Source organism: Melanerpes formicivorus, unplaced genomic scaffold (assembly GCF_026170545.1).
Source record: "Melanerpes formicivorus ecotype bairdi unplaced genomic scaffold, bMelFor1.0.p_v2 SCAF_3, whole genome shotgun sequence".
NCBI lineage: Eukaryota > Metazoa > Chordata > Aves > Piciformes > Picidae > Melanerpes > Melanerpes formicivorus.
In genome coordinates this window covers 27,240,820-27,262,170 of record NW_027142355.1, presented here as the reverse complement: position 1 = coordinate 27,262,170, position 21,351 = coordinate 27,240,820, and the positions used below count along the sequence as shown (strand labels likewise).

Here is a 21,351-nt window from a genome sequence, read left to right as displayed (position 1 = left end):
AAGAGGAGGAACTTCTTCACTGGGAGGGTCACAGAGCACTGGAACAGGCTCCCCAGAGAGGTTGTGGAGCCTCCTTCTCTGGAGATTTTCAAGACCCATCTGGATGCGTTCCTGTGTGACCTGCCTAGGTGATCCTGTTTTGGCAGGGGGGCTGGACTCAATGATCTACAGAGGTCCTTTCCAACCTTCACCATTCTATGATTCCATGAAGCTCCATGTAGAAAGCAGTCAGCCATCAGGGAGCTGCCCGTCTTGTTTCTGATCATCAGACAGTCCAACCACTCAAGTTGTCTTCCCTCCATCCTTGACCCAACCTCATGCCTTGTTTGGCAACTAAACTGGAGACAAACCCAAGGTGTGGGCAGCCAGGACTAGCAGATGAAGAAGGATTCTGCAGGTAAATTCCTTTGATTTCCTTTCCCACTCATGGTCAGGTCACATCTAGCAATGACAAGGACACTCATTCCCATCTCCCAGGAATGGGGTGGGAGTCACATCATCCAGTTAATGGATCTGACTTCTCTGGTGGGCAATGAATTGGGGGTTTGGGTTGATTGACCACTGCTAGATGCTGAATTTGAGTGGTCAGTATCATGACACCCCAAGGAGCCATGGTAACAACCTTCTGTCCTGCAGTCACACCTATCCTAAGCTGGACAAACAAACGCCAGCTTCTAGTGATCCTCACCTGTGCACCTCATGGACCTCTGATAATTAATCCTAAATTACAAATGATGATGTGTCCAGGTGGCCAAGAAGGTGACCATCATCCTAGCTTGGATCAGCAATAGTGTGGCCAGCAGGAGCAGGGCAGGGATTTTCCCCCTGGACTGGGCACTGGTGATGCCACACCTTGAGTACTGGGGTCAGTTTTGGGCCCCTTACTCCAAGAAGGACATTGAGGTGCTGAAGCAGGTCCAGAGAATGGCAACAAAGCTGGTGGAACAGTCTGGAGAAGAGGGAGAAGGGTCTGGAGAACTTGTGAGGTGTGACTGAGGGACCTGGGATTGTTCATCCTAGAGAATTAGAGGCTGAGAGGAGACCTTCTTGTTTTCTACAACTCCCTGAAAGGAGGTTGGAGTGAGCTGGGGGTTGGTCTCTTCTCCCAAGGAACAAGTGTTAGGACAAGAGGACACAGCCTCAAGTTCCCCTAGGGGAGGTTTAGGTTGGACACCTCAACATGATGGTGACACCTCAGTGTGGTGGCAACACAAAAGATAAGGGTGAAAACTAAGCCAAAAATGGGATTTGAGGCTCTGGGGTGGTTCAAGAAGGGACCTGCTGCTTCCTCTGTCCTGTAATTAATGCAGTTAATTAATGCAATTAATTACGGTGTGGAGGAGATGGGGTGGAGCATGGTGATAGAGGAAGGGTCCATCCTCATCACCACCTTTGATGAACACCCACACTAAAGGGAAACACAAAGAAAGAAAGAAATGCACCAAGTCTTCTCATTCTTTATGCTGATTTCAGCAGCCCAGTGGAAAATTGCTGATTTTTGAGCTGCCACTTCCCCATGTCACCGAGTGCACAGTGCGGGCACTACCTGTTTTGGGGTGACTTCTGCAAATGTCGGGTCAGTGACTCAGCCTGGCGCTTTCAGGAAAACCCGAATCTCCCGAGCTGGACTCATCGCGCCATTACGTCGCTGGCCCTTTAAGGCTGACTTGCGCTGGACAGGTGCGCCTTGGAGGGGGAGGCACCGGTGGAGGTTAAGTGACGGGACGAACTACCAATAGGAAGGCAGAATGGACCCGGCGGGCCAGTGAGCGGGCTGGAAAGGGAGGGGGGCGGGTCGCTGCCCTGCTCTGCTGCGCTCGGTTTACGGGGTGCGAAGCGGGGTCGGTCGTTTCGGTGACCGGTTCGGCCGCGTTCGGGTGAGCTCGGCTGGGCTCGGCTCAGTTCGGGTGAAGCCGACTGGGGTCGGCCCTGTTCGGGTGACCGCGGCTGAGGGCGTGGGAAGTGGGGTCTGTGGTTTCGGTGACCTGTTCGACCGCATTCGGGTAAGGTCGGCTGGGCTCGGCTCGGTTCAGGTGAGCTGGGCTGGGGTCGGCCCGGTTCGGTTGGGCTCGGCTCGGCGATGGCGAGGCGGGCGGCAGGGGGCACCGGGCCCCCCGGGGACGATTTCTCCTTCGTAAGCCCGGCGGTGAAGTACGTGCTGTTCTTCTTCAACATGCTCTTCTGGGTGAGTGCTACCGGCGGGGACATCTCCACCGGGACCCCCCATCGAGGGTACAGCGGGACGCTGGCACTGTCTCTGTCCTTTGACCCCACTAGGACACCCCATCCCCCCCGACCCTCCATTCACGAAGGTTCATTGGGGACCCCTAGATCCTGGTGACCTGCCCCATCCCAGGAGCCCCCCCATCACTGGGGGATCACCGGGAAGTCACTGGGGACCCCCGATCTTCTCTGGGATCATTGGACCCCATAGCTCCCATATCAGGACCCCACTGGGATCCCTGGATCCTGGCAACCCCATCCTCACACGGATTCAACGGGACCCTCTGGACTCTGGGAACCTGCATTCCAGGACTCCACATCCCCAAAATCCCCGGGAGCCCCAACCCCCCCGGCCCCACAATGTTCTCCAGGAGTCCCCATCCCAAGACTCATCAGGATCCCTGGACCCTGGGACCCCCTATTCCTGGGGATTCAATGGGATGCTCTGGACTCTGGGACCCCCATTCCTGGACTTTCCATCCCTGAAGCCCACCACCCCCAGATGTTCCCTAGGATCTCCCACCCCAAGACCTCTCCAGGATCTCTGCACCCTGGGACCCCTTACCCCAAGACCCCACTGGATTCCCCAGACCCTGAGACCCTCCCATCCCCATGCATGCAAGGGGATCTTCTGGACTCTCATCCCAAGACTCCATCCCCAGAATGCCTCAGGATCTCTCAGCCCTGAACCCCACCATCCCTGGACATTTCCTAGGACACATTACCATCCATGGTCATTCCCCAAGACCCCTTATCCCAAGACCTCACCAGGATCTCTGAACCCTGGGACCCCCTCACACCCCAAAGTCCCACTGGCATCCCCAGACCCTGGGACCCCCCCCATCCTGAACTCTCCATCCCAGGACTCTCCATCCCACCCCCAAAACCTCCAAGGGCCCCTGGACCCCCCATCCCCAGATGTCCCCCAGAACTTCACATACCAGGATAACCTCCCTAAACCCTCCTGGGCCGTCCCCTTCTTGCTGCGTTCCGCCATCCCCTGAGGGCTTTTGAGGTGCACTCTCTCTCATGGTGTCACCCATGTGTGTCCCCAGCCCAGGGCTACCAGGAGCCACCAGCACACAGGTGCCATCACCACCAAAATCATAGTATGATAGTATCAGTCAGGGTTGGAAGGGACCAGAAGGATCATCTAGTTCCAAACCCCCTGCCATGGGCAGGGACACCCCACACTAGATCAGGCTGGCCAGAGCCTCATCCAGCCTGGGCTTAAACACCTCCAGGGACGGGGCCCCAACCACCTCCCTGGACAACCCATTCCAGGGCTTCACCACTCTCATGGTGAAGAACCTCCTCCTCACCTCCAGCCTGAATCTCCCCACCTCCAGCTTCATTCCATTCCCCCTAGTCCTATCACTACCTGAGATCCTGAGAAGTCCTTCCCCAGCCTTCCTGTAGGCCCCCTTCAGATACTGGAAGGCCACAATGAGGTCACCTGGGAGCCTTCTCTTCTGCAGGCTGAACAGCCCCAACTCCTTCAGTCTGTCCTCATAGGAGAGGTGCTCCAGCCCTCTGATCATCCCTGTGGCCCTTCTCTGGACACCTTCCAGCACCTCCACATCCCTCTTGTAATAGTGGCTCCAGAACTGGACACAGTACTCCAGGTGGGGTCTCACCAGAGCTGAGTAGAGGGGCAGGATCACCTCCCTCGACCTGCTGGCCACACTTCTCCTGATGCAGCCCAGGATCTGATTGGCTTTGTGGGCTGCAAGTGCACATTGAGAGCTCATGTTGAGCTTCATCATGGCCTTTGGGTCCAAATTTGACCCATGCAGATGGTGACCCCCAGAGTAATGAGGGAACACACTGTGACCGTTTGAGGCTGTGCCTTTAAGAAAGAGACAGTGCTGGGACACTATGGGACACCACACACACACACACACACAAAGACCCCCCAGCTTGTCCCCAACCCACCCCAGGGACACCCTGAGCATGGAAGCCAAAGGATCTTCCACATTTAGGGGGTCTTTGGGCATTTTATTTCATTATTTGGGGGATGATGTGAAGGTTTGGGGGGACGTTGAACACATTTTTAGGGCTTTGTGCAATATTTTGAGGGATGTTTTTGAATGTTTTGAGAGGTTGGGACATTCTGGGGACTTTTTTTTACATAGGGGGTTGGTTTTGGACATTTTTTTTATGTTTGGGTTTTTTGGGACTTTTTTTTCTCTTGGATTTGTTTGGTTTGGGTTTTTTGGACCTTTTTTATCTCGGGACCTTCTTGGACATTTTTTGTCTTGGTTTTGCAGTGGGTTTTTTTATGGACACTTTGGGGTTTTTTTGGGGACAATTTTTTTGCCTTGGTGACTTTTTGGACAGTTTTTTTTTTTGTCTTGCCTTTTTTTTGGACATAATTGCTTTTGGTTTGGTTTTTTAACCTTTTTTGTCTTTTTTATTGCTTTTGGTTTGGACATCACAGTATCACAGTATCACTACCAACGTTGCAAGCGACCTCGAGGATCATTGAGTCCAACCTGTCACCACAGACCTCATGACTAGACCATGGCACCAAGTGCCACGTCCATCTCCTCTTGAACACCTCCAGGGACGGTGACTCCACCACCTCCCTGGGCAGCACATTCCAATGACGAACGACTCGCTCGGTGAAGAACTTTCTCTTCACCTTGAGTCTAAACCTCCCCTGGCGCAGCTTGAGACTGTGTCCCCTTGTTCTGGTGCTGGTTGCCTGAGAGAAGAGACCAACCCCTTCCTGGCTACAACCTCCTTTCAGGTAGTTGTAGAGGGCAATGAGGTCACCCCTGAGCCTCCTCTTCTCCAGGCTAAACAATCCCAGCTCCCTCAGCCTCTCCTCACAGGGCTGTGCTCAAGGCCTCTCCCCAGCCTTGTTGCCCTTCTCTGGACACGTTCAAGTGTTTCGATGTCCTTCTTAAACTGAGGGGCCCAGAACTGGACACAGGACTCAAGGTGCAGCCTAACCAATGCAGAATACAGGGGCACTATGACCTCCCTGCTCCTGCTGGCCACACTGTTCTTAATGCAGGCCAGGATGCCATTGGCCCTCTTGGCCACCTGGGCACACTGCTGGCTCATGTTTAGGCGGCTGTCGATCAGCACCCCCAGGTCTCCGTTTGGCAGCTTATTCTTTATTCTTTTTGGGACATTTTTTGTGTTTGGATTTTCTTTCTCTGATCTTTTTTAGTCATTTTTTGTCTTTTGTGGACATTTTTTGACTTGTGTTTGCTTTGGTCCTTTTTCGTCTTGGGTTGTGTTTTGTGTTTTTGGACTTCTTTTGTGTTTGGGGTTTTTTTTGGTCATTTTTTTGTCTTCTGTTTGTTTGTTTGACATTCTGGGGATTTTCCTTGAGGGCTGTTTCTGAAATCACAGTTTTGAGGAAGTTTCTTGCTTCTGAGAAACCACATCCTCAGAGGCCTGCCGCTCAGAGCTGGTGGGGATGGAGGTGACCTCCCGAAGGAGGAGGACGTTCACAGTGGGCTCCAGCCCACCTGTGGTGTGACACCAGGTCCATACTGGGGTTACAAAGGGAAAAGGAGGCATCAAATCCATCTCCAGTACCCAGTTTGCATCTGGGATGCTGTGCTCTAGGCAGTGGTGGTGGCTAGGTAATGGGGGCCACAAGCTCCATGTCCTCCTCTGCAGGTAATCTCAATGGTGATGGTGGCGGTGGGGGTCTACGCCCGGCTGCTGAAACACGCAGGTGAGGTGGTGGGACGCACACAGAGGCTCCCCAGTGGTGCCTGGGGACTGTGGTGCTGGGGTGGGGGACAGCAGGTGACATCTTGCTGCGGCAGAGGCAGCGATGGCGTGCCTGGCAGTGGACCCCGCCATCCTGCTCATTGTGGTGGGCATCCTCACCTTCCTCATCACCTTCTGTGGCTGCGTCGGCTCCTTGAGGGAGAACATCTGCCTGCTGCAGGCGGTGAGTACCCAGGGGATGGTGTCCCCACCCCATTGCTGGATTTCAGTGACAGTCTTGTCCTCCCACCACCATCACCTTCTTCTTGCCCTCAGTTCTCCATCTGCCTGACCGTCGTCTTCCTCCTGCAGCTGGCAGCTGGTGTGTTGGGCTTTGTCTTCTCTGATAAGGTACTTCCAGGGTCAGGGGGAGGCTAGATGACCTCAAGCCTGTCCTGCTGGGTGATGACCTTTCTGATGTCTCCACCCTTGTCACACCTTACAGGCACGTGGCAAGGTTAGCGAGATCATCAACGGTGCCATTGTGCATTACCGGGATGACCTGGACCTGCAGAACCTCATTGACTTTGGGCAGAAGGAGGTGTGTGGCAGGGGTCTGCATCCTCTAGAGGACAAGGACATGTTCCCACACATGGATCAGGCTTGGGGGTCTTGGGTCTTGCCTTGAGTCTATGCAGTCCCCCAGGATGAGAGCCCTGCATTGTCTCCTCTTGGCCCCACATTGGCTCTTCTTGTCTGCATGCTGACTTGTCTTGGCCCCATAATGACTTGTCTTGGCCACACATTGGGTCTTCTTGGCCTTGTGTTGGCTTTTCTTGGCCCCATAATGACTTGTCTTGGCCACACATTGGGTCTTCTTGGCCTCGTGTTGGCTTTTCTTGGTCATGTGTTGCCTTGTTCCCATGTTGGCTCTTCTTGGTTGTGTGTTGACTTGGCCCCACATTGACTTGTCTTGGCTGCATGTTTGCTCTTCTTGGCTGTGCTTTGTCTCATCTTGCCCTGTACAGGTTTGTTTTGGCTCCATGTTGTCTCTTCTTGGTCCCATGCTGGCTCTTTTTGGTCCCATGTTGGCTCTTCTTGGCCACATCCACCTGTTGACTCGTCTTGGCCCACTGTTGTCTTGGCTCTATGTGTGCTCTTGGCCCTGCGCTGATTTGTCTTGGCTGCTCATTGACTCATCTGGGCCACACACGGACTTGTTGTGGCCCCCCCCCACTGGCTTTTCTTGGATGTGTGTTGATTCATTTTGTCCTTGCATCAGCTCTTGTCCCCATGTTGGCTGTACCTGTTTGTGTGTTGACTTGGCCCCATGTTGACTTGTCTTAGCTCCATGTTGGTTCTTCTTGGCTGCACTTTGTCTCATCATGCCCTGTACTGCCTCACTTTGGCCCTGCATTGCCTTGTCTTGACTATGTGTTGTCTTGGCTCCATGTTGACTTGTCTTGGCCATATGTTGTCTTGACCCCACGTTGACTTGTTTTGGCCCCACATTGACTTGTCTTGGCCCCACATTGGCTTGTCTTGGCCACATATTGACTCTTCTAGGCCCCATGTTGAGTCTTCTTGGTCCCATATTGATTCTTCTTGGCCCAATGTCAACTCTTATTGGTCCCACATTAGCTCTACTTGGCTGCATGTTGACTTTTGGCTCCTCTTGGCCATGCTGGCTCTTCTTGGCCCCAAGGATTTGATGTCCATGGTTATACCCTGGTTGGGGAGCTCTGGATGAAAAGGGGGTGGAGGAACCCCCTCTGAGTGTCTCTGCTGGAGCCTGTGTTTATGTAGGGCCTACTAAAACTCCCCATGCCCTTCCCTGCAGTTCAGTTGCTGTGGAGGTGTCTCCTACAAGGACTGGTCCCAGAACATGTACTTCAACTGCACTGTCACCAACCCCAGCCGGGAGCGCTGCTCTGTCCCCTTCTCCTGCTGCCTGCAGGACACCAATGAGGTGAGGACAGAATCTTATGGGGGACCCTGTGTGTCCTTGTGGGGACTCCAGCTTTGCACCTCTCCTCCCATCCATTTGGGCTGAGCCTGGAGCCTCCTTCCCAGGAGAGGTAACCTACCATCATCAGGTTTGGGGACCTTCCAGGTTTGGGGACTCCCAGCTGGGATGGGGGTGAATCCTTCCTGTGGTGGAGCGGACCCTTCCCAACCCTGCTGTTCTCCCTTCTGGGGGGCTGGAGGGTGTTTAGTGATGGGGCTGGGGACACAAACAGTGGGCTAGGCCTAGAGAGATATCCTGACTGGTGCCAAGGTGAGGGCAGAGGTCTCAGTTGCCTCCTAGTTGCCCCTCTAAATGACAGACCATAGCCCCATGATCCCCTCTGTCTCCTGTCCCTGTCTCACAGGTTGTCATCAACCTCTAAATGACAGAGACCATACCCCCATGAGCCCCTCTGTCTCCTGTCCCTGTCTCACAGGTCGTCATCAATACCATGTGTGGACAGGGGATGCAGACCATGAGCTACCTGGAGGCTAGTGCCTTCATCTACACCAATGGCTGCATTGACAAGCTGGTCAACTGGATCCACAGCAACCTCTTCCTGCTGGGGGGCATCGCCCTGGGTCTGGCAGTCCCCCAGGTACCACAGGTGTCCCCTCTCTGGAGTCTGCTGGGGTCTTAGTTGCAGCCACCAGGGAGCTGGGGCAGGATTTGGGGTGGGGGAAGCAGTGTGAATGATAGGCACATTCTCACCTGGAGGCAGGTAGAACCTGCTTGTAGGACAGCGAGGTGATGCTGCCTGGCATCCTTCAGCATCCTTCTCACCTTTCTTCCTTCTTTCCTTCCCTCTCATTGTTTTCCTGACATGTCTTCTTGTCTACATTCTCATCTTCCTTGTCATATTCCCTCTTCCCTTCTTCCCCTCCTCTTGCTCTTCCCCTTCTCTTGCTCTTCCTCTTCTGCAGCTGGTGGGCATCCTGCTGGCTCAGATCCTCATCAACCAGATCAGGGACCAGATCAAGCTCCAGCTCTACAACCAGCAGCACCGGGCAGACCCCTGGTACTGAGTCCTGGGCACATCTTGGTGGAGCCATGTCCACCCCTGTGCCAAGCCCAGGCCTCCAAGGGGATTTTCCAAACCTGGATCCATAGGAAGAGCCAATGGAGCTTTACCAGAGGAGTGTGTAGGGGACTGTGGACACGTGGATCCGTGTGGTGGCCGCTGTGCTGCAGAGTGACGTGACAGAACGCTGGAGACTCTGTGTGCCAGGTTTGCTGGGACTGTGCCCTGTCTCGGGACTGAACCAGCCCCGCTGAACTGCTGTCTGTCTGTCCTGTCCTGGGTGGCTGCCAGCAGGTCACACGCAAAGTAGGTTTGCACTTCCTATCTCTCATGCTGGAGACGAATGTCTGTCTGTCTGTCTGTCTGTCCATCCATGCACCGAGCTGCCTTCTCCTGGGGCAAGGCTGGCTCCAGAACTGGGTGCCAACAACCCTTTGGGCTCCATCTTAGAGCACTGAGGACATTGCTTGACAGCTGGGAACAGGAGTGGGTCCATCCTGGAAGAGTAACAGGATGTGCTCTCAGATGACTCGTGGGCTCTGCTAGATGAAGGTGGGGATCTCAGCTTGGCCCTGGGGGGCTCAAATGGGTCAGTGGGGTGCAGAATAAAGAGAGATAAGGCTGGACCCTGTGATCTCTGCCATGGTGGAGCCTGCTTCTTCACCTACGAGGGGACACAACTCTGTGGGGACAGTGACAAGGCTAGCCCCATCCTGTGCAGTGTCCCCTTAACAGATTTACGCCGTGGGGAGAAGAGCAGCACAACCAAATGGTAGACGGCAGAGAAGTCCCTAGCATGGGGGATGGGGGGGGGGGGGGGGGCGACGACACTTTGGGCAGGGGAGGTGCCTAAATTCCTACCTTTTCTGCCCCACGGCAGCGCTCACAAAGCTCTGGAGCTGCTGCGAGCTGGGAGGGCACTGCTGCTGCCGCTCCCCCCCCGGCATGGCAGGGTCCGACCTTGGCGCTGCTTTTCGGAGCTGTCGCAAAGCGTGGGTGGAGTTCAGGGCTTTTTTTATTTTGGCTTTAGCTGGTTTTTTTTCTCTTCTGCTCGGGCTGGGTGGTCCCTCTGCGCCTCCCCGCCGCGAAGGGAGCCGAGATACGGCCCAGCGCCCGGCTCTTTGTGTGCGGTCGGGAAGCGCCTTGGCTCGCTTCCCCTCCGAAAAGCAGCTTCTTTTCCCCAAAAGCACTTTCTCTTTCTGCAAAAAGGCCACCTCATGCCAACCCTTAAATATGGCTTCTCACCTAAAAGAGGGGTTTCTCCCCCTAAAAGTGAGCACTGCTCTGAAAAATGACATCTCCTATCAGAAGAGTGACTTCTCCATCTCCCAAAAGTTAGGTTTTGTGTCATGTCCCCCCCCAATCTCCTCCAAAGGGCTGTATCTCTCCAAAAAAAAGGAATTTATCTCTAAAAAGTATCTTCTCTCCAACAGTGGATTCTCCCACCCTGCTCCAAACTGAGGTTTGACCCCCAAAATAACTTCCCCATCAAAAGAAAAGTAACTTTTCTCTCCCACTGAAGCGCCTTTTGTCCCCCAAAGGTAACTTTTCTCCACCCAAAAGTGACTTTTCCTCCCCTGAAAGTAACTTCCTCCTCAAAAAAATAGCAAATTTTCTCACCCCAAAGTAACTGTTCTCCCTAAAAAGTAACTTTTCTCCCCCCAAGTGACGTTTGTCCCCCAGAAGTGACTTCCCCATCAGAAAATTGCAGTCCTTCTTCCCCCAAAAAGTGGCTTTTGTCCCCTAAAAGTGATTTTTCTTTCACTCAAACTAACTTCTCCTGCAAAAAGGGCAACTTTTCTCCCCTCCAAAGTGGCTTTTGTCATCTAAAAGGGATTTTTCTTCCCCTAAAAGTAACTTCTTCCTCTTAAAAAAAAAACCAAACCCAACTTTTCTTCCTAAAAAGTAGCTTTTATCTCCACAAAAGTGGCTTTTGTCCTCCCAAAATGACTTTTCCTCACCCAAAAGTAACCCCTATAAAAAGTACCTTTTCTCCCCCAGAGGTGACTCTTGCCCCCAAAATGACTTCCCCTAAAAGTAACTATCCTCAAAAGTCTCTTTTATCCCCCCAATGAAACTTTTGTCTCACACTAAAGTGCCTTTTGACCCCCAAAACTGACTTTTCTCCCCCTCAAAGTAGCTTCTCTTCCCCAGAAGCAACTTTTTTCCTCCAAAAAGCAACTTTTCCTCCCCCCAAAGTAACCCTCCCTCCTTCCAAGTGGCTTTTTGCTGAAAAAAAGAAACTTCACTCTCCCAATAAAGTGCCTTTTGCCCCCCCGAAGCAACTTTTGTCCCCCCAAACTGAGTTTTCTCCCCTCACTCAAAAGTGGCTTCTTTCCAAAAGACAACTTTCATCCTCCCGAAAGTAACTTTTTCCTTCCCCCTAAAGCTGTTTCCCCCAGAAAAACTTACTTTCCCCCCAAACTTTCCTCCCCTAAAAGTGACATATTTCCCTTAAAAAGCCACTTTTCTCCCCCTCAAAAGTGACTTCTCTGCCCCTCAAGTGACTTCTCTGCCCCAAAAAATAACTTCATGCACCAAACGCAACCTTTTGCTCCGCAGAACAACTTTTATCCTCGTCAAACACGACTTGTCCCTCAAAAAGCCCCACTTTCAACCCTCAAAACCATCCTTCCCCTCCCAAACCTCCTCTCCCCCTCTCCCCTTTCCAAATCCAGCTTCTCTCTGGAAAACACAAACTTTCTCCTCCAAAAACAGGACTCCTCCCCCTTGCAAAGCAACATTTCCTCCCCAAAAAGCAACTTCTCCCTCCCTAAACCATTTTTTTTCCCCTCACAAACCCCAAAATTACCTCACCCCCACCCCCGAGCCTGACCTTTTTTCCCCTCACAAAAACATTTTCCCCTCAAACCCAGCTTTTTCCCTGCTGAGCAGCTTCTTTTCTCCTCTCTGAGCGCCATTCCCTCTCCTCCTATCTCCACTTTCCTCCTCCAAATCTCCGCTTTCCTCCTCCAAATCTCCACTTTCCTCCTCAAAATCTCGTCCTCTCCCTGCCTGCTCCGAACAAAAATATAAGTAAAATTGCGGCTTTTCCTTCACAGTCTTCAACATTCTCCCCCCTCAAAAACAAAAAAAAAGCAATATAACTTTTTGCTCAGAAACGAAAATCTCAACCCCCTCCACCCCCAGCTTTTCGCTCACCCAAACTAAAATCCCGAACCCAACTTTGTTTTTTTCCTTTTTTATTCCCCCTTACAAAACTTAAAACTTTCACCCCAAGCTCCCGACTTTTTCCATCACAAAAGTCTTCACCCCATAAAAACAACTTTCCCCAACTCGGGAGATCAGCCCTCGTCGCTAAGCGCCATCGCTCTCCTCGCCCCCTCCCTTCCTCCCTCCCCCTTTCCCCCCTCCCTCAAAAATTCGTCCTCTGCCTGGTTTCTGGGGGGAAAAAAAGTAACTTTTCGCTGACAAAAAAGCCACTTTTCTCCTGCAAAGCGAGCTGCCCCCCCCCTCCTCCCCCCCGCCGCCTCTCCTCATCCCGCCCCGGCGAGGGGCGCGGGGCCGTGGCGGGCCGGGCCGGGCCGCGCTGAGGGAGGAGGAGGAGGAGGTGGAGGAGGAGCGGCCCCGCTCCCCTCCCGGCGAGCTCAACAAAGGGCGTCGGGGCATGGCGGGGGCCGGGGCCGGGCCGCCCGCTTAGCGCCGGTGCGGGCCCGGGATGGCGGCTCGGGGCGGCGGGTGGCGGTGGGCGCTGGGGCTGGGGATGGCGCTGGCGTTGGGGCTGGGCGGCCGCCGCTGCTGCTGTCCCGCCGCCGCCCTGCCGTTCCTCAACGCTTCGGCCGTGCCCGAGCGCTGCCGCCGCCCCGCGACCTGCGAGCGGCTCCGATACAGCGCTTGCCTGGGGTCGGCGCTGCCTTACGCCGCTACCTCCACGCTGCTGGCAGCCGACTCCGACTCGCAGGAGGAGGCTCACGGAAAGCTCCTGCTCTGGTCCGGTATGGACGGGGCTGAGGCGCGGGGGGAGTCGGGGGCGCTCCGGCCCTGCGCCGTATAGCGGGGATGGAGGTGGGGGGGTGTTAGGCGAGAGAGGGAGGTATGTGGGAGGACGTGCACAGTCAGGAGTCTGGGAAAGGCCTGGAAAGGGCACTGGGAGGGGGTGTGGTGGTGGGCACTGGGCCTGAGGAGCACTATAGAAGGGCACAGGATGGTAGAGTATAGAGAGGAGCAGTATAGTGAGGGACGGGATGGGTACAGACTGGAGGGGAGCAGTACAGGATGGAGGGGAGCAGTGAGGTGGCGGGGAGGATGGGTATGGACAGGAGGGGAGAAGTATAGTGAGGGGCAGGATGGGCACAGTGTAGAGGCTAGCAGTACAGGATGGAGGGGAGCAGTACAGGATGGAGGGGAGCAGTGAGGTGGGGGGCAGGATGGGTATGGACAGGAGGGGAGAAGTATAGCGAGGGGCAGGATGGGCACAGTGTAGAGGCTAGCAGTACAGGATGGAGGGGAGCAGTACAGGATGGAGGGGAGCAGTGAGGTGGGGGGCAGGATGGGTACAGGATGGAGGGGAGCAGTATACTGAAGGACAAGATAGGTACAGTCTGGAGGGGGAGCAGTGTGGTGGGGGACAGGGGACAAGCGTGGCACTCCAGAGGCTTTATAGAGGGTCAACTTGGCACCTTGTGTGCCAAGTTGATGGGTGGGCCTGTGCAGAGTGGGTTCTGCCCCATCCCAACCCTATACACAGCTGCCATGGGGACAGGGGAACATTGTGGGGTGGCAGGGATAGAATGACATGGGGTGGGGGACGCAGCATGACACAGAGTGGAAGGGACCGGGTGACCTGGAGTGGCAGGGGCAGGATGACATAGGGTGGGGGATACAGGGTGACCTGGGGTGACAGGGACAGGATAACACAGGGTGGCAGGAATGGGATGACACAGGGTGAGGTATACAGGGTGACCTGGGGGTGGCAGGGGCAGGATAACACAGGGTGGGGGACACAGGGTGACCTGAGGTTGATGGTGCTGTCCCCACAGGCCTGCGCAATGCCCCACGGTGCTGGGACGTCATCCAGCCCCTGCTCTGCGCTGTTTACATGCCCAAGTGTGAGGATGGCCAGGTGGAACTGCCCAGCCAGACCCTCTGCCAAGCCACCCGGGCACCCTGCACCATCGTGGAGCGTGAGCGTGGTTGGCCTGACTTCCTCAAATGCACACCTGACCGCTTCCCCGAGGGATGCCCGGTATGGGGGCACATGGGGAGGACACCCTGCAGGACTTGGAGGGTGTCAGTGGGTGAAAAGCTGGACATGAGCCACCAGTGTGTCCTCCCAGCCCAGAGCCAGCTGTGTCATGGGCTAATCCCCAGCAGTGTGAGCAGCAGGTGGAGGGAGAGGATTCCGCCCCTCTGCTGCACTCTGAGACCCCACCTGCAGTGCTGGGGCCAGCTCTGGAGTCCTCAGTACAGCAGAGACATGGACTTGTTGGGAGTGGGGCCAGAGGAGACCACAGCAATGATGGGAGAGCTGGAAGGCCTCTGCTGTGAGGTCAGGCTGAGAGAGTTGGGGTTGTTCAGCCTGGATAAGAGAAGGCTCCCAGGAGACCTTCTGGTGGCCTTGCAGGACTTAAAGGGGCTGAGAAGAAAGATGGAGAGGGAGTTCTGAGCAGGGCTAGTTGTGGCAGGACAAGAGGTGATGGTCTGAAACTAAAAGGGGGAACTTTAGATTGGATGCACGGAAGATGTTCTTCACAATGAAGGTGGTGGGACCCTATCCCAGGCTGCCCAGGATGGTGATAGAAGTCCTATCCCTGCAACCATTCCAGGTCAGGTTGTTTGAAGCTCTGAGCAACCTCATGTAGTTGTTGCTGACTACCCAGGGGTTCGACTAGATGGCTCTTGAATGTCCCTTCCAACCCAAACCATTCTATCACTCTGTGAAATCCCCATGGGGCAACAGAAGCATGGGAAGATCTCCAGCCCTCTGCATGGGACCAGTGTCCACTCCTTCACCGTGGAGGTGCTTCCTCCTCCTTCTCACAGCCTGTTCTTCTCTGGCAGAACGAGGTGCAGAACATAAAGTTCAACAGCTCGGGGCAGTGCGAGGCACCGCTGGTGAGGACAGACAACCCCAAGAGCTGGTACGAGGATGTGGAGGGCTGTGGCATCCAGTGCCAGAACCCCCTCTTCACCGAGAAGGAGCACCGAGAGATGCACGTCTACATCGCCGCCTTCAGCTCCGTCACCATCTTCTGCACCTTCTTCACCCTGGTGAGACGAGCTGGGGACACGATGCTGCGCCTCCAAAAGGGGGACCAGGCACTGAGCTGTCCCTTTGCTCCCCCTCCACCAGGCCACATTTGTTGCTGACTGGAGGAACTCCAACCGCTACCCTGCCGTCATCCTCTTCTACGTCAACGCCTGCTTCTTCGTGGGCAGCATTGGCTGGTTGGCGCAGTTCATGGACGGTGCCCGCAACGAGATCGTCTGCCGAGCCGATGGCACCATGCGGCTGGGAGAGCCCACGTACGTGTCACCTTCATCCCCACCCCACCCTGGCTGCCTCTCAAGAGGTCCCCCCCAAGGCCTAAGACGGCTCTTGGGGTTTCTTGGGCGCATGGAGGATGCCCCGCTCTTTGGGGTAGGAGAGACCTTCTTCCTCTCTTTGTCCTCTCATGGAGGTTGGGTGACGCTCCTGTCTCATCTCCTCTTGTAGCTCCAATGAGACGCTGTCCTGCGTCATCATCTTTGTCATCGTCTACTACTCGCTGATGTCGGGTGTCATCTGGTTTGTCATGCTGACCTACGCCTGGCACACCTCCTTCAAGGCTCTGGGCACCACCTACCAGCCACTCCTGGGCAAGACCTCCTACTTCCACCTCATCACCTGGTCCATCCCCTTTGTCCTCACTGTGGCCATCCTGGCTGTGGCACAGGTAACAGGACCATCATCATCATCATCCTGTGTCCTTCTGGTTCCCTCCCATGGTGATGTTGTGGATGCCTTCTCCCTCCAGGCATTGAAGGCCAGCTTGGATGAGCAACCTGGTCTCGTGGGAGGTGTCCCTGCCAACGGCAGGGGGGGTTGGAACTGGATGGTCTTTAAGGTCTCTTCCAACCCAAGCCATTCTATAAATGAATGTGTGTGGGGAGGGGTAGCCACAGCCAACTGACCCACACCACATGCCCATCTCTGGCAGGTTGATGGTGACTCTGTCAGTGGCATCTGCTTCGTGGGCTACAAGAACTACCGCTACCGGGCCGGCTTTGTCCTGGCGCCCATCGGCCTCGTCCTCATCGTTGGGGGCTATTTCCTCATCCGGGGTAGGTGTGGACTCACCTCGGCGTGGGGACAGGGTCACGGTGGGTGTCCCCTCAACCTTGACCACCTCATCCTTCTTCCACCACAGGGGTCATGACCCTCTTCTCCATCAAGAGCAACCACCCTGGGCTGCTGAGCGAGAAGGCAGCCAGCAAGATCAATGAGACCATGCTGCGCCTGGGTGAGCATCCAGGCCCAAATCTGGGTGGGACTGGGGACATTTTGTCCCCTGGGCCTGGACAGCTCCATCCCACCTTCTGGGGTGTGGCTGCAGCAGGGGACAAAGCCATAGCGATGGTGCTATGGCCTTGGTGAAGCATCTTTCTCCTGGTGTTGCTGAGGCCTGACTGAACCAGGGATGTCCCACTTCTCCTCCAGGCATCTTTGGCTTTTTGGCCTTTGGCTTCGTCTTCATCACATTCGGCTGCCATTTCTATGACTTCTTCAACCAGGCGGAGTGGGAGCGCAGCTTCCGGGAATACGTCCTGTGAGTGGGACACTGGTGCCATCCCAGAACCTCCCAGCACATTGCAGAGTGGGGAACCCCTTGTCCCCAACCAGTGTTGCCACCACAGAGCTGGTGAGTGGTGTTGGGTGTCCCGCTTTTCATGGTCACCATCCTGTGTCTGTCCCCACAGGTGTGAGGCCAATGTGACCATCGCCACACAGACCAACAAGCCCATCCCAGACTGTGAGATCAAGAACCGTCCAAGCTTGCTGGTGGAGAAGATCAATCTCTTCGCCATGTTTGGCACCGGAGTCTCCATGAGCACCTGGGTCTGGACCAAGGCCACCCTGCTCATTTGGAAGCGCACCTGGTGCAGGTGGGATCTTGAGAATGTCACTCGGGCTCCGGGTGGCCCTTCCCTGCCCCATCCAATGTCCTGAGATGTTGGAGGTAGTCACCAAACCCTTGTCCATCACGTCAGTGAGTTGTGGCCTCACAGCAGGCAAGAAGGAGGTGGCCTCTTCCACTTTGCAGGTGTCTCATGTCCTGCTTGTGGGACATCCTCCAGCCAAGGGCCTTGTTGTCCATGTCTAGAGGAAGAGTGAGAGATGGGGAGGGTCCCCATGCCTCCTGCTGTGATGCCTGAGGTTGTGTGTCCCTGGTGCCTGGGCCACCACATGTCCCTGCTCTGACCCACTGTGTCTCCAGGCTGACAGGGCAGAGTGATGACCAGCCCAAGAGGATCAAGAAGAGCAAGATGATTGCAAAGGCCTTCTCCAAGCGCAAGGAGCTGCTGCGTGACCCGGGCCAGGAGCTGTCCTTCAGCATGCACACCGTCTCGCATGATGGCCCTGTGGGTACGTACCAGGGGGACTTGGGTTTTCCTGGGGCTCCTCAACGTCACTGAATCATTTGGGTTGGAAGAGACCTCGATTATCATCAAGTCCAACTCTTAACCCAGCACTGCCAGGTTGCCACTAAACCATGTCCCTCAGCAGCACATCCATGGAGCTTTAAAACCCCTCCCAGAAAGGGGACTCCACCACTGCCCTGGGCAGCCTGGGCCAGGCCTTGACAGCCCTCAAGGGGAAGAAATTGTTCCTCATGTCCAACCTGAACCTCCCCTGGGGTAACTTGAGGCCATTTCTTCCTGTCCTGTGACTTGTTCCTTTGGAAAAGAGACCAACTGCCACCTGACTCCAGCCTCCTTTCAGGGAGTTGTAGAGAGCCAGAAGGTCTTCCCTCAGCCTCCTTTTCTCAAGGCTGAGCCCCACCAGGTCCCTCAGCTGCTCCTCAGCAGTTCTCCAGACCCTTCTCTTTCTACTCCAGACCTATGACCAGCTCTGCTGCCCTTCTCTGGACCTGTTCCAGCCCCTCAATGTCCTTCTGGGAGTGAGGGGCCCAAAACTGACCCCAGGATTTGAGGAGTGGCTTTACCAGTGCCCAGTCCAGGGGCACAATCCCTGTGCTGGTACTGTCCATCTACTCCTTGACCTGTGGCTTCCCCATTGTCTTTGCAGCTGGTTTAGCATTTGACATCAACGAGCCATCAGCTGATGTCTCTTCAGCGTGGGCCCAGCATGTCACCAAGATGGTGGCCAGAAGAGGGGCTATCCTGCCCCAGGACATCTCCGTGACACCCGTGGCAACCCCTGGCAAGTCCTTAGCGTCCACCTGGGGCACCTCTGGTGGGACAAGATGGGCTGAGGGGTGCTGGGCATGTGGGGGGAGGCAGAGCTGGGGGACTGAGGCTGGTGGGAGGGGTACAGGGCAGGATGTGGCCACTCTCACCTACCCCATGTCCCACAGTGCCACCAGAGGAGAGGCCCAACCTCTGGGTGGTGGAGGCTGACGTCTCCCCTGAGCTACAGAAGCGCAATGGCCGCAAGAAGAAGCGGAGGAAGAAGAAGAAGGAGGAAGTGTACCCAGGTCCTGAGCGCTGCCTGGGGGGTTCTGCAGCACACCCAGCCCCCAGTGCTGTCCCTCGCCTGCCCCAGTTGCCCACCCAGCCCTGCCTGGTTGCCTTTGCCCCTGATGCCATTCCAGGACTCCCACCTGAAGCCACCTTCTCAAGAGGACCGTGGGATGGCCACCGCAGAGCCAACGTGTTCCACCTCATCAGCAACCCCTTCTGCCCCGAGAATGGGTCCCCTGAGGAGGAGAGCCCGGGCACCAGCAGCAGGCACCAGCAGTGCAACGGGAAGCTGCTCTGGCCCCCCAGCCATGGCCCCTTGCCCCATGGTGGTGGTGGGTCCAGGACTCAGGGCCAACGAGCTGGCTTGGCTCCCATCCACTCTCGGACCAACCTGATGGACACTGAGCTGCTGGATGCTGATTCAGACTTTTAAGCCTTGGTGGGACATTGTGAGGTGATGGGGACAGGTGAGATGAGACCCAAAGCCTCATCCAGCGTGAGGAACCTGCAAGGGACACCAAAGCTGCCTTGTCCCACTGTGAATGGCCCCAACAGCTGATGTCTCCACGCAGTCCCTGCCCTGGGAGGATGACGTTTCTTGCTGGGCAAGAAGAGCTTTGGAAGTGGCCTTCTGGCAAACACTACAAGAAGAGAAACGACCTCACCCAGGTCTTGCAGGGATTTAAGGATAAGGGAGGTGGAGAAGGACAGGAGCTGGTTGCCCCTCCCCAGGGCTAGCAGGTCCGTAGAGCTTCCAAACACTTGTGCCAATAGTTGTATTTTTTACCTTATTTTCATTTTTGTAAATCTTTTTTTGTAACACCTTGAGATGTGGTGGCCAGGCTGAACCCTCTCCCCAAAGGCAGTGTGGCGGGGGGGGGGGGGTGTCACCCTGGTTATGTGGTCATGAAGGTGTTGGGTAGAAGGTTGGACTCGATGATCTTAGAGGTCTTTCCCAAACTTAATGATTCTGTGATTCTTGCTATGTTTTTTTGGGGAGGGGGGGTGCTCCCCTATTCCTTCAGTGGTTCCAAAGTGCCTTCAGGCTCCTCCAAGAACTGAACCAGACTCAAACTGGAGAGTTGGTGGTGGCATGACAGTCCCTGGGGAAGAGCCAAAATGGGTGGTTGGTGGGATGGCAGTCCTTGGGGAGATACTGAACCAGACCCAAACTGGAGGGTTGATGGGATGGCAGCTCCTAAAGAGGAGCCTTACCAGACCCAAAGTAGAGAGTTAGTGGAATGGCAGCCCCTGGCTGCGGGAGATGGGTCTGGTGGAGCTATGTTGGGCTGCTCCTCAAGCCCCGATGAGATAGAACCCCCCAATTTAACCCCCTCCATGGGGTTGCCTTTGCTTTCTGAGTGCTCCAACCCCCTGAGCAATGCTGATTATTGCTTTTCAAGGGAAAACAAAAGCAATTTAGAGCACACCTTGAGGTGGGAGATCTTCAGTTCCTGCTGGTGTCCCTCTCTGTTACCCCCACACATGCCTCTGTTCCATCCTGGGAATCACCTGTTTGACTTCTTTATCCCAGTGACCTCCATGGGTGGGTTATTTTTTTTGTTGCTGTGTAAAGGAAAAGCCCTCCTGTATCAGTATTAAATTTGCCAAGTTTCCATTGCCAACATCTGCCCTGGATTTTTTTTGGGGAGGCCCCTAGAACAAAGTTTGGTCTAAAAGTCTCCAAATCTTTTCAAACCTCCTTTAAACACTTCTTGAAATTGCTTGAAATTGCTTTAAATTGCCTTAAAACCAGCTCTAGGCTACCATGTCCCAGCCATTTCACCTGTGGAAGGAGCTGGTGTGGTCTCTCTGGGCTTTGGTAGCAAATTTAGGAGGGGGGAGGGTGTGTCCTTTGCCAGCAGATGGCATCATGGGATTAAATATTCCCAAACCAGCAGTTGGGGTGGTCCCAGTTTGGGGTCCTGCTGGTTGCTTTGGTGCAGCATGGTTCCATGAGGTATGCAGGGGGTGTTTTGGGGTCAAACACTGCTTTTAGAGTGTACTTTCTAATTTCATTCATTTTTTTATCTGGGTGCTTGGAAAGACCCAAATCCCTCTAAAAATTGTGTGGAATTTGCCAGGGAATTGCATATCCCTGATGGACTTTGTGTGAGCCAGGGTGGGTTGAACCCATCAAAGGCTCTGCTCTGGGGTGGGTGGGCAGCAGGAGACCAAGGTAAAGTTCGGTGCTCCTGGGGTGAAGCAAAATGTTTAACCATCTTAAGTTTATTTCTCCCCTTCTTTATTTCTCTAAATTCCATTTTTATGAGCTGCTATTTTTTGAAGGGGAAAAAAAACCAAACAAAAGAGGTTGGAGATAACTGCTCCCAAATGAGGTGTGTTTGGGGAACCAAAAGCTAAAATACTTGCATCTTGGAAGTGACAGGAGACATCCTGACCCCATCAGATACCCTCAGGTATCAAAACTCCCTTGATTTGGCAAAAAGTGAACAAAAAAGAGGAGGTTTTTTTGGGGGAAAAAAAACAACCCACATTTGTCATGGGAAACACCAATTTTTCCTTACAAGGAGCTCAGGAGATGAAACCAGCTCTGCTCTAGCAGAGGAAAATGGCAAGCAGCCACCAAAATCCACCATTTAACCAGGTGAAAAGTCATGGAAAACCCCAGAACTGGCTAAATTCAGACCATTTTGTTACTTCTGGAGCATCCTGCCCTGGCACTGGGCTGGGAGCATTGAAAATCCTCACCCAAAAGTGGCTGCTGGGTCCCACCACTGTGGGGCCTCACGGTGTCATGTGCTGCTGGGATCAGGTT

General features: G+C 54.7%; 2 protein-coding genes across 4 annotated transcripts; both read left to right on the top strand.

Annotated features, from left to right (window-relative positions):
- Positions 1–1,831: 1,831 nt before the first annotated feature.
- TSPAN33 (tetraspanin 33) lies at positions 1,832–9,371 on the top strand. 3 transcript variants are annotated; one of them, XM_068169485.1, is made up of 8 exons: positions 1,832–2,185; positions 5,863–5,920; positions 6,015–6,142; positions 6,235–6,309; positions 6,404–6,499; positions 7,739–7,867; positions 8,343–8,504; positions 8,830–9,371. In XM_068169485.1, the coding sequence occupies exons 1-8, from the start codon at positions 2,081–2,083 to the stop codon at positions 8,929–8,931; spliced, it is 855 nt and encodes a 284-aa protein (XP_068025586.1). In that variant the 5' UTR covers positions 1,832–2,080; the 3' UTR covers positions 8,932–9,371. The 3 variants fall into 3 exon arrangements, with proteins under 3 accessions (XP_068025586.1, XP_068025571.1, XP_068025577.1); XM_068169470.1 differs by having other exon boundaries at positions 5,863–6,309; XM_068169476.1 differs by lacking the exon at positions 8,343–8,504 and having other exon boundaries at positions 5,863–6,309.
- Positions 9,372–13,725: 4,354 nt separating this feature from the next.
- SMO (smoothened, frizzled class receptor) lies at positions 13,726–20,197 on the top strand. The gene is made up of 11 exons (XM_068169469.1): positions 13,726–14,133; positions 14,949–15,158; positions 15,241–15,413; positions 15,604–15,823; positions 16,088–16,211; positions 16,298–16,390; positions 16,588–16,696; positions 16,848–17,033; positions 17,366–17,514; positions 18,178–18,312; positions 18,467–20,197. The coding sequence occupies exons 1-11, from the start codon at positions 13,987–13,989 to the stop codon at positions 19,003–19,005; spliced, it is 2,085 nt and encodes a 694-aa protein (XP_068025570.1). The 5' UTR covers positions 13,726–13,986; the 3' UTR covers positions 19,006–20,197.
- The last annotated feature ends 1,154 nt before the right edge of the window (positions 20,198–21,351 follow it).

Coding starts and splice junctions, on each gene's coding strand:
- SMO (XM_068169469.1), top strand. CDS start 13,987: ATGCCCAAGTGTGAGGATGGCCAGGTGGAACTGCCCAGCCAGACCCTC. Junction 14,134..14,948: donor GCTTCCCCGAGGGATGCCCG/GTATGGGGGCAC, acceptor CTTCTCTGGCAG/AACGAGGTGCAGAACATAAA. Junction 15,414..15,603: donor ATGCGGCTGGGAGAGCCCAC/GTACGTGTCACC, acceptor CTCCTCTTGTAG/CTCCAATGAGACGCTGTCCT.
- TSPAN33 (XM_068169470.1), top strand. CDS start 2,081: ATGGCGAGGCGGGCGGCAGGGGGCACCGGGCCCCCCGGGGACGATTTC. Junction 2,186..5,862: donor TCTTCAACATGCTCTTCTGG/GTGAGTGCTACC, acceptor CCTCCTCTGCAG/GTAATCTCAATGGTGATGGT. Junction 6,310..6,403: donor GCTTTGTCTTCTCTGATAAG/GTACTTCCAGGG, acceptor CACACCTTACAG/GCACGTGGCAAGGTTAGCGA.